At 45.5% G+C, this 12,500-nt stretch overlaps 1 protein-coding gene across 1 annotated transcript in view; it reads left to right on the top strand.

Annotated features, from left to right (window-relative positions):
• Positions 1-12,500, top strand: part of clpb (ClpB family mitochondrial disaggregase) — a 76,710-nt gene that overhangs the window by 19,682 nt on the left and 44,528 nt on the right. The window contains exon 4 of the mRNA XM_084441374.1: positions 6,898-7,001. Coding sequence (XP_084297500.1) covers positions 6,898-7,001 — 104 coding nt within the window. The remainder of the gene's footprint in view (positions 1-6,897; positions 7,002-12,500) is intronic.

Genomic DNA, 12,500 nt, shown 5'->3' with positions numbered 1-12,500 from the left:
TGTATATGATCATAAGTAGCCTTAAAACAGGGCTAAACATGCATTTTCCCTTTACTACTCCTTTAAGTGTTTTTGTGCTGTGCGTGTGAGTGTGAGTGTGTGTGTTATGAGTGTGTGTGTGTGTGTTATGAGTGTGTGTGTGTGTGTTATGAGTGCTATAACTCAGTGTGACTATGACACCCGCCTGTGTTTCATCCTGTCCACCAAACCCCCAGTGAGCTGTTCCTGCTGCAGGGAAGACACAACTCTGGAGTGTCCACATCACTCACACACTCACACACACACACACACACACACACACTCACACACACACTCACACACACACACACACACACTCACTCACACTCACACACACACACACACACACACACACACACACACACACACACACACACACACACACACACTAACACACACACACACACACACACACACACACTCACACATACACACTCACACACACACACACACACACACACACACACACACACACACTCAAACACTCATAACACACACACACACACTCACACACACACACACACACAGCATCCAGGAAGCAGTTAGTGCCTGTGGTCCTGATGCGGTGTTCCTAGCTGTAAGCAGAGCCGGGCCTGTGTGGTTCTGACTGCGTCTGTCTGGGAGCTGGACCCCATGTGACCTGGGTGTGTGTCTGTCTGGAAGCTGGACCCCATGTGACCCGGGTGTGTGTCTGTCTGGAAGCTGGACCCCATGTGACACGGGTGTGTGTCTGTCTGGAAGCTGGACCCCATGTGACCCGGGTGTGGGTGTGTGTTTTTACCGTGCCCGTTTCTACCTTCAGATATTCAAGACCGTTGTTGGGTGCGGTTCTGGGAGGGTTGGTGTTGAGGTGTGTGTGTGTGTTTGTGTGTGTGTGTGTGTGTGTGTGTGTGTGTGTGTGTAGTGTCTTTGTGGGAGAGTTACGGGTCGGGGTTGAGGGGTGTGTGTGGGGGGGGGTTAGGGGTCGGGGTTGAGGAGTGTGTGTGTGGGAGAGTTAGGGGTGGGGTCGAGGGGTGTGTGTGTTTGCTAGGCTTTGATGTGGTTGATGTGGTTGAATTCGGGGAGGGGCAGGGCAGCCCCCTGTTTGCACTTTTAACACACAACACCTCCCCCCCCCCCCCCCCCCATTCACGTGCACAAAGACCGTCCGGCCGAGCGTGACGCCTGGGGACCGTTCCGACCGGCCGGCCGCGCGGCGCGTTGGGAGTCGGGGCTCACGGAGAAACGAGTAGCTCGTCGGGAATGAAAGAGCAACAGAATAGTTTTCCTCCGGAGCCGGAGACCGTTGGAGAGGGATTACGGGCTTTGGGGCGGGTGAGGGAATGGGATTATTGTTGGGACGACGAGTTCTGATACCCGTTGGAGCAATCAGTGATTGGCCATTTAGTCCATTATAAGCCCATCACCCCCCTAAGACTACAGATAGGGTATCAGAACCGGGAGCCAGACAGAATGGGGAAATATATTTGGTTCCTGAACCCCAGTGAGTGGTGGTCAATTACAACGACACTAATCAAATGCAAACTGCTCAAAAGCACATTGCTAGACTCTGTCCAATCCAGTGATGTCCACCTCTTGACATTTGGTTGATTTTACTGACTGCTAGATCAACGAGATACATAACCTTGATAACATAACATTGATTAGATGGATGAGGGATTGAGTGTCAGATGGAGATATTAGCTTCTTCATGCATTAAATGGAGATATTAGCTTCATCATGCGTTAGATGGAGATATTAGCTTGTTAGATGGAGATATGATCTTGTTCATGTGTTAGATGGATATATTATCTTGTTATTGTGTTAGATGGATATATTAGCTTGTTTATGTGTTAGATGGAGATATTAGCTTGTTTATGTGTTAGATGGAGATATTAGCTTATGTATATGTTAGATGGAGCTATTAGCTTGTTAGATGGAGATAGCTTGTTCATGTGTTAGATGGATATTTTAGCTTGTTAGATGGATATATTATCTTGTTCATGTGTTAGATGGAGATATTATCTTGTTCATGTGTTAGATGGAGATATTAGCTTGTTAGATGGATATATTATCTTGTTAATGTGTTAGATGGAGATATTAGCTTGTTCATGCGTTAGATGGAGATATTAGTTTGTTCATGTGTTAGATGGAGATATTAACTTGTTCATGTGTTAGATGGAGATATTAGCTTGTTAGATGGAGATATTAGCTTGTTCATGTGTTAGATGGAGATATTAGCGTTTTCATGTGTTAGATGCAGATATTAGCTTGTTAGATGGAGATATTAGCTTGTTCATGTGTTAGATGGAGATATTAGCTTGTTCATGTGTTAGATGGAGGTATTAGCTTGTTCATGTGTTAGATGCAGATATTAGCTTGTTAGATGGGGATATTACATTGTTCATGTGTTAGATGGAGATATTAGCTTGTTAATGTGTTAGATGGAGATATTACATTGTTCATGTGTTAGATGGAGATATTAGCTTGTTCATGTGTTAGATGGAGATATTACCTTGTTCATGTGTTAGATGGAGATATTATTTTGTTCATGTGTTAGATGGAGATATTATCTTGTTCATGTGTTAGATGGAGATATTATCTTGTTCATGTGTTAGATGGAGATATTATCTTGTTCATGTGTTAGATGGAGACATTATCTTGTTCATGTGTTAGATGGAGATATTAGCTTGTTAGATGGAGATATTATCTTGTTCATGTTTTAGATGGAGATATTATCTTGTTCATGTGTTAGGGTAGAGATCAGGCCAGAGTGGAGGAGGGCGGAGAGACATGCTGCCATGGTACAGGAAGTGGTCATCTAGCGGGCCGGTCTGAGGACACACTCAGTGGGGAATAGTTCACAGCGCCTGGTCAGTCTGCCTGTTAACCTCCCACCTCCTCTGACTGATCTTCCAAAACCCCCACGCCCACTCAGTCGCTGTGGATTAGCACCCCCGGTCTACCCCCACCCCCAATGCCCTGCAGCCTGACCGGCAGATAGTGTGAGACCGTGAGTGGACATCTGGACTGACCCCCTCCACACACACCCACACACACACACACCGGCCCTCTCTTTCCTGCTCGTTGACCACAGGTGTGTGTGTGTGTGTGTGTGTGGGGGGGGGGGGGGTAGCGTCTGACCAGGTGGGCCGTATCATGGATGGATGGGTCTGGTGTGAGTCTGAGCAGGTGAGACCGGGGTGTCTGTTTCCTGCCCTCCAAGGGAAGTCTAGTAAAGACAGAAGGATGGAGGGGGGAGGGGGGGAGGGAGGGAGGAGTGTGTGAGGGCGGGAGGGAGAGAAGAGGAGTGATGGGGAGAGGGAGAAAGATGAATGAGAGGAGGCCTACCTACACAGTGGTCACTTTAAAGCTCAGTGACATCTTGTTTGTTTTGGTTTCATCAACTTTTGCATGTTTGTCACAGTTCAAGTCTTAAATTGGTCATGAATTAGTGTTGCACCTCTCTGTAAAGTCAGGCCAAATAAAGTTATCCGCTTTATCTACACTTTATTAATGAAGGATAAGTGAGTTATGTGAGTTGAGTCTTAAGAACCTCCTGTATATAATCAGATTCTCTCTTTCGTCTGCCCTCCCTCGCTTCTCTCCTCCTCCTCCATTCTCCCTCTCTGATATCATTAACCCCTGCTCCACACAATGGTGTGTGTGTGTGTGTGTGTGTGTGTGTGTGTGTGTGTGTGTGTGTGTGTGTGTGTGTGTGTGTGAGAGAGAGAGAGAGACATAGAGTGTGTATGTGTGAGAAACCATGGACGCTGTGTTTGTAGAAGTGCTTTTCGGGTGAGGTCCCTCCCTGGGTCACTGCCCCCAAGACCCCCCCCCTAAACCATGGCTGCCATACAGAGCACTATGGTCAGACACAAGGACTACCCCCCCCCTCCCCTACTCACACACACACACGCACGCGGCGCGTTTGCTCACCCAGCCTGAGTCATGTCCTGAGTGTATCTCTGTAATAAAGTCAGAAGTCTGTCTGGATCAGGATTATCTCCAGAGCCTGGCGCCGCATGAATCTGACGCTCCACAGACCCTACTGGTCAGGACTGACAGACCCTACTGGTGAGGACTGACAGACCCTACTGGTGAGGACTGACAGACCCTACTGGTGAGGACTGACAGACCCTACTGGTGAGGACCAGGGACAGACCCTACTGGTGAGGACCAGGGACAGACCCTACTGGTGAGGACTGACAGACCCTACTGGTGAGGACTGACAGACCCTACTGGTGAGGACCAGGGACAGACCCTACTGGTGAGGACTGACAGACCCTACTGGTCAGGACCAGGGACAGACCCTACTGGTCAGGACCAGGGACAGACCCTACTGGTGAGGACTGACAGACCCTACTGGTGAGGACCAGGGACAGACCCTACTGGTGAGGACTGACAGACCCTACTGGTGAGGACCAGGGACAGACCCTACTGGTGAGGACTGACAGACCCTACTGGTGAGGACCAGGGGCAGACCCTACTGGTGAGGACCAGGGACAGACCCTACTGGTGAGGACTGACAGACCCTACTGGTGAGGACCAGGGACAGACCCTACTGGTGAGGACCAGGGACAGACCCTACTGGTCAGGACTGACAGACCCTACTGGTGAGGACCAGGGACAGACCCTACTGGTGAGGACCAGGGACAGACCCTACTGGTCAGGACTGACAGACCCTACTGGTGAGGACCAGGGACAGACCCTACTGGTCAGGACTGACAGACCCTACTGGTGAGGACCAGGGACAGACCCTACTAGTGAGGACCAGGGACAGACCCTACTGGTGAGGACCAGGGACAGACCCTACTAGTGAGGACCAGGGACAGACCCTACTAGTGAGGACCAGGGCATGGCACTGCTGTGTGTGTTGTACTGTTATACCCAATGGCTCAGTTAACAACTTAAATGAATAATAACAACATGCAAATGAGTCTTATTCATACATCCATACCCTGCTCTCACGGAGGGTACACTATTGTGCTGAATAGCACGTCACAATGTCACACTTTTACAGGTGTGAAGTCATTTGGATGAGCAGTTCTTTCATCGAGACAGACCCCTGCCTTCATAGTTAGATTAAAAGTTAGATTACAAGGGTGAAACAGGATTTAGAGTGACAATGTAGGGCCATGACTAGCAACATTAGCTAGCCATAAAGAACGATAGTTAGCTATAGCCAAGGCTTAAACTACTGCTAGCTAGCTAGGCACTAGCTAGCATTCTATCTTACTGCTGTAGGAATAAAGAAATATCAAAATACCTAACAAACAGAATATGATATATTCTGATATATATATATTCTGATATTATATGATATATTCAGATATACATATTTGAACTGAACATGGTATAGTAGTTGTTAGGTTTGTCCTTCCACTGGATAACATACGGGTGGTAGGTTTATAAAGCCTTTAGCAAGCAAGAGGCTATCTGTAGCTAGCTAGCTTAGCTTGACCAAAGAACAAAGCATCAGTTCATGTTGCCGTTTGTTTATGATGTCTGGTCATATAGGGCGCTTATGGCAGTTTATCATGTTGGCCACATGGCAGAATCTATTAGTCTAAAGAGAATCTACTGATCTGGAACAGGCTATCTGTAGCTAGCAAGCCATGCCGGCCTCAACTCAAAACAAGTCACGTATATAACTACTGTGCAACTCACTCCTCCTCTCATCCATCGGAATCTGGGAGTCTGAGTCCTGATTTTATTAACACATATTAACACGTAATAACACGTAATAACACCACAGTAGTGTGTAAATGAGCTGCTGAACATGTTTTGAACATCCCCAGAACAGGCTCTGGTCAGAAAGAACAGGCTCTGGTCAGGAAGAACAGGCTCTGGTCAGAAAGAACAGGCTCTGGTCAGGAAGAACAGGCTCTGGTCAGGAAGAACAGGCTCTGGTCAGAAAGAACAGGCTCTGGTCAGGAAGAACAGGCTCTGGTCAGGAAGGTGAAGGACCATGTTGTCATGGCGGAACAGCCTCCACGCCCCAGTACAGCCAGATGTCTGGGACTAGAGGTTGTGCTTGTCTCAATGTCAAAGCCACCGTTCACTGTGGAGCGTGAAGGGGAAGTGTGTGTGTGTGTGTGCGTGCGTGTGTGTGTGTGTGTGTGTGTGTGTGTGTGTGTGTGTGTGTGGTAGACTGAGAGACGGTACCTGGTATGTTGGCTGGGTCACAGTGAGTGGCGTTGCCGAGGTGGTTGTGTTTGTTCAACCACGGTGCGCTCCAGTGAAGTAGTACAGACACAAACACACACACACAGACCCCCCCACGTCGCTGGAAACATCTTTTACTCATACCCCATCAATGTACACATAGCCTACGTATGTACATGCTATATACTACACACACACACACACACACACACACACACACACACAGAGGACATCACAGAGCAGTGGAGCATGCTGGGAAACTAACAATACCACGGAAGACAAGGAAGGAGACTGTCATCAGTCATGAAAACTGAGAGTCCCACACACCCCCCTCCCACCATACCCTACACACACCCTCTGTTACCACCCCCCTCCCACCATACCCTACACACACCCTCTACCCCCCCCCTCTCCATACCCTACACACACCCTCTACCCCCCCCCTCCCTCCATACCCTACACACACCCTCTACCTCCCTCCATACCCTACATACCCTCTGTTGCGTACCTACAGTGTTGTTGCTGACCTGTAGGGTTAGCGTGCTACAGTTTTTCTGAACTATCAACAATGAACCGTCTACACAACATTGAAGCTGGTGTCTGTGAGTTCCAGCTTTGACTAAGCTCTTGTGTGTGTGTGTGTGTGTGTGTGTGTGTGTGTGTGTGTGTGTGTGTGTGTGTGTGTGTGTGTGTGTGTGTGTGTGTGTGTGTGTGTGTGTGTGTGTGTTACAGCGTGATCAAGGTCTTGCTGGAGTCTGGTGTCGACACAAATGCAGGAGACGATTTCAACAATGTTTACGACACGTCACGCGAGAAGGGTGTCCACTCACTGGAAGGTAACTGTGTGTGTGTGTGTGTGTGCGTGTCTGTGTGTGTGTGTGTCTGTGTGTGTGTATCTGTGTGTTTGTGTGTGTGTGTCTGTACTAGAACATTGTTCTTATTAGACAGAACAGCAGTGTGTCAGTATGGAATAACCCTCATTACATGGACATAACTATGGAGATGTTTTTGTGTGTTGGCCGACACACCAAGAAGAGGGAATCCTATTTGTCGCTCCCTGCCTCAACTTCCGGCGAGTTGTTGACCTGCAGTTCTATGTTGCTACCACAAGAGGCAGTGGTCCCAGAACATCAAAAGAAAAAGACTCCACAGATTTCCCAGGTCAGCGGTGGTCGAGTGGATAGTGTGCTGCCTATCACCGCGAAGGTTGTGAGTTCAATCCTTGGTGTGGACATACCAAGGTACCATGACATATTTTGTCACTGGATGTTATAGAAGTTATGTAACGAGCGTGGGTCATATTTGTTAATTATAGACCCTTTTACAGCCTAGTCAGCACAAGTATGCGCGCGCATTCTTGAAACAGTAGCAGAGGAAGACAGACGAAATCGCCATTATTAAGCGTACGGACTGGACTGAGGACATCATCAAAAATGCCTGCGTTTGCAGTGCCCATTTTATGTTAGGTAAGTTATTTTGCCTAACTGGTTTCACTGGAATGTCTGGTTGAAATGTAGCCCTTCTCAGTCCCGTTGTCGCATTCCGCTCGCTCATGCCAGACAACAGTCCTTTGCTGGTCCATTCACTTTGCTGTCAAAATAAATCGGTGTCGGCCTAGATAGGAGAGGCGCTCATATTTACAAGTGTCAGATAAACATGAAACTTCACTTACCTAAGCAAAAGTGTCTATTTTAACAAATGCTGGGTTGAAGCTTCAAAGCACCGCCACCACCACAGAAGAAGACTACCTCGGAAAAATTATTTCACTCGGACAGAACGCGTCTAAATAAGTTATTTATTGGTAGTGCCGATACTTCAAAACCCATCATTTGTTAAAATAGACCAGTTTGCTTAAGTGAAGTTTCATGTTTATCTGACACTTGTAAATATGAGCGCCTCTCCTTACTAGGCCGACACCGATTTATTTTGACGGCAAAGTGAATGGACCAGCAAAGGACTGTTGTCTGGCATGAGCAAGTGGAATGCGACAACGGGACTGAGAAGGGCTAGTTGAAATGTAGAGTAATATCTGAAGTTAACAGTAACCCATAACCTGTCTGCACGCTCAGCTAAAGCTAAGTTCAGGAAATGAAGCCTGGTGATAGCTAGCTAACGTTAGCTAGTGCTAGCTAACACGCTAGCTAGTGTTAGCTACCTAACTCAAGGCCCGAGGAGTTGGAGATACTGTGCATGTTATCTCAAAGTGCTTTAGCTAAGGTTAGCTACTACAAGCTAGCTAGTCCTTGTCACCAACACTTGCCTCACAACGTACGTAGCTAAACTATTCACACAGCAAGCAACGTCAGCTGACTGGGACTGTCTCGTGAGTAGAATAACCAGTGTTGTGAAATACATTTAACAACTGGTCAGTTAATATGTTGCACAGCAATCAAGCAGGACAATATCATTAGGGCTAGGTTAGGTAGCTAGCAAAGTCAGCTTGCCCAGCTGGTATGGTTATAGGCTCATTCCTATGGGATAGCTTAGTAGTTTGTGATTCAGCAATGGGTTGACTAATCACTAGATCAATATTTTCAGTTGGGGATAGGACTACAACACCACCTGTGCCGTGGCACCAGGAATCTGCTCTGACCACTGTTTTTATTCACCACCATATCATGTTATTATGCAGATTAAATGTACTGTATGTCTACGTGACACAAAAAAGGCTTTATATAAATGTTATTTTTGGCCAATATTTTAATGCACTATCTCCCTTCTGTTCTGTTGCAGCTTTGATGCTGGAATGCCTGGTGTGGTTGAGGCCAGAGAACACCGTGATGCAACACCAGTCAGGTGTCGGCTGCTGTGCAACGCTGATGTCCAGCCCCCCCAAAGATGGTCTTCAGGTGCAAGCCCCACCCGGACAGGACATGGCCAGACAGCAGTATCTGATCATGGATGGCTGTGACTGTGTCCATGATACAGGCAGTGCAATTACATAACATGTCAAGTATACTGTACAGTAGTATACAGTAGTGCAGAGTAAGTTCTCTATTGTATAGACAATGTGTTCAATTGCTCAAGTGTTGTCAGGTGTTGATTCAAGTGATAGTGTACAGTAGTGCAGAGTCAGTTGTCTATTGTATAGATGAGGTGTTCAATTGCTCAAGTGTTGTCAGGTGTTGGTTTGAGTGTACAGTGGTGCAGAGTCAGTTGTTCATAGTACTCTGGTTGTACTATACATAGGCCCTCACTCTAATTATAACAATGGCACTATGCCACCCCCTGGACCAACAAGTGAACACGTGACACCTTGCACCTTGTCTATACAATAGACAACTGACTATGCACCACTGTACACTCGAACACTTGAACCAACACCTGACAACACTTGAGCAATTGAACAACTTGTCTATACAATAGACAATTGACTCTGTACTACTGTATACAGTACATGTGCATTACATGCCTCTCTTCTTTACAAAGATGGTCACAACCACAACATGTCCGGAGAGCACATGCAAAATAACAACTTATGACTACTTTTAATGTGCATGTCTGTATGTTTAATAAAGCATTTAGGAAAAGTTTCAATCAAGACTTGAGTATTACCTATTCTGTTGAGTACTATGTTTACAATTGTTCATTCATGATATTATTACAATTGACCTTTCAAGTCTGCCTACACTTAGGTTACTTAGCTAAGAACCATTTTAATTACAATTTACTTCTAAGGGCAAATACTTTACTTTCATATCTTCATATCAATATAATATCAAGATCCTAGTAGATGTCCAAATAACCCACTGTGTCCTGGGTCTACTTATTCACCACCTAAAGGGAAGTGCAAAACATCAAGTCATGACCTTTATCCAGAAACAAAAGTTAAACCCATTGCAGCAAAATAGCTAACATTACAGGAATCATCAGTGTAACTGCTTTAGCCACTGACCGCTACCATTAATGTTATGGAAGCTGCTGCTAGTTGTTGTGAGCCCATGAGCTTACTGGCTATCCGGCTCTCATTGTGCTGGATTAGCATTGGAAGCATTGGAACTGATGTGTCCAGGTGACAAGACCCATCTTTATTCATCAGACATTACTGTCCTACCAGTCCCGCACAGAAACAAGCCAGCCAACACACATAAGCCAGGCTTGACCTGGCCTGGTTATAGAAACACACACACAGCTCTCTGTGTATCTGCTGGTTATTAAACATATGAATCCTAACTGTAGAACAGACATTATGGCTCCGCCCACCCACCCAACATTTGCATATTTGTAAGCGTTTCATTTGAAACCCATTCTTTATGTGGCTGATGTTTATTCCTCTGTTTTCTGTTTTTTATTTATTTGGGACTACAGCTTCACAAATAGTTTCAGCAGTGTGCCACACACACACACACAGACACATACACACACACGGACACACACACAGACACACACAGCGTGCAGGGCACAGAGACATATTTATATGGGGGATATGTATATTGCAGACATTTATATAGCTGTCAGTTTTGGGTCCACGTGGGGCCGGAGTTGCGCAGGGAAGCATTTCCCAGACGCACGCTGATGGATGGGCTAGGCGGGCCTGCGCGACGCTTTATTGGGTTAGCTGTGATTATCCCTCTCACAGACATCCATACACACCACAGAGACTGTCAGAGAGAGGGAGGGGGGAGGGAGAGAGAGAGGAGGGAGGGAGGGATGGAGGGAGAGAGAGGGGGAGGAGGGAGGGATGGAGGGAGAGAGAGGGAGGAGGGAGGGATGGAGGGAGAGAGAGGGAGGAGGGAGGGATGGAGGGAGAGAGAGGGAGGAGGTAGGGATTGAGGGAGGGAGAGAGAGGGAGGGGGGAGGGATGGAGGGAGAGAATAGAGAGAGTGAGTGATGGAGGGAGAGGGAGTGAGGGATGGAGGGAGAGAGAAGGAGTGGGGGATGGAGGGAGAGAGAGAGGGGAGGAGGGAGAGAGAGAGAGGGGAGGAGGGAGGGAGGGAGGGAGAGAGAGAGGGAGTGAGGGATGGAGAGTTTGGGAGAGGAGGAGAGGTGGAAAGGACAGAGGGATAGAGGAGACAATGTTGTAGGGGGAGAGATGGAGAGATGAGAAGAGGAGTGAGTGAGAAGATAGTCTTTGAGCAGAGAGAGCTGTGGTGATGAAGGAAGAGCGTGCTGTGCTTGTCTCTCCTCATATCTACACAGGACGGTGTGGGACAGTACAGCACACAGTCTTTTATTAATACAGGAGACAGTCTTGTTTTATTATTAAAGGAGACAGTCTTGTTTTGTTATTAAAGGAGACAGTCTTGTTTTGTTAATAAAGGAGACAGTCTTGTTTTATTATTAAAGGAGACAGTCTTTTGTTATTAAAGGAGACAGTCTTGATTTGTTATTAAAGGAGACAGTCTTGTTTTATTATTAAAGGAGACAGTCTTGTTTTGTTAATAAAGGAGACAGTCTTGTTTTATTATTAAAGGAGACAGTCTTTTGTTATTAAAGGAGACAGTCTTGTTTTATTATTAAAGGAGACAGTCTTGTTTTGTTATTAAAGGAGACAGTCTTGTTTTATTATTAAATGACACAGTCTTGTTTGTTATTAAAGGAGACATTCTCCTGTAATTAATACATGAGATAGTCTTGTTTTATTATTAAAGGAGACAGTCTTGTTTTATTATTAAAGGAGACAGTCTTGTTTTATTATTAAAGGAGGCAGTCTTGTTTTTATAATTAAATGAGACAGTCTTGTTTTATTATTAAATGAGACAGTCTTGTTTTGTTATTAAAGGAGACAGTCTTGTTTTGTTAATAAAGGAGACAGTCTTGTTTTATTATTAAAGGAGACAGTCTTGTTTTATTATTAAATGACAGTCTTGTTTGTTATTAAAGGAGACAGTCTCCTGTAATTAATACAGGAGACAGTCTTGTTTTATTATTAAATGAGACAGTCTTGTTTATTATTTAAAGGAGACAGTCTTGTTTTGTTAATAAAGGAGACAGTCTTTTATTATTAAAGGAGACAGTCTTGTTTGTTATTAAAGGAGACGGTCTCCTTTACTTAATACAGGAGACAGTCTTGTTTTATTATTAAAGGCGACAGTCTTGTTTTATTATTAAAGGAGACAGTCGTGTTTTATTATGAACGGAGACAGTCTTGTTTTATTATTAAATGAGACAGTCTTGTTTTATTATTAAAGGAGACAGTCTTGTTTTGTTAATAAAGGAGACAGTCTTGTTTTATTATTAAAGGAGACAGTCTTGTTTTGTTATTAAAGGAGACAGTCTTGTTTTATTATTAAAGGAGACAGTCTTTTGTTATTAAAGGAGACTGCCTTGTTTTATTATTACAGGAGACAGTCTTGTTTTATTATTAAATGAGATAGTCTTGTTTTATTATTAAA

This window comes from Borostomias antarcticus (genome assembly GCF_949987555.1).
Source record: "Borostomias antarcticus genome assembly, chromosome: 1".
Lineage (NCBI taxonomy): Eukaryota > Metazoa > Chordata > Actinopteri > Stomiiformes > Stomiidae > Borostomias > Borostomias antarcticus.
The sequence above is the reverse complement of the archived record's forward strand: the minus strand, read 5'-3'. Positions and strand labels throughout refer to the sequence as shown.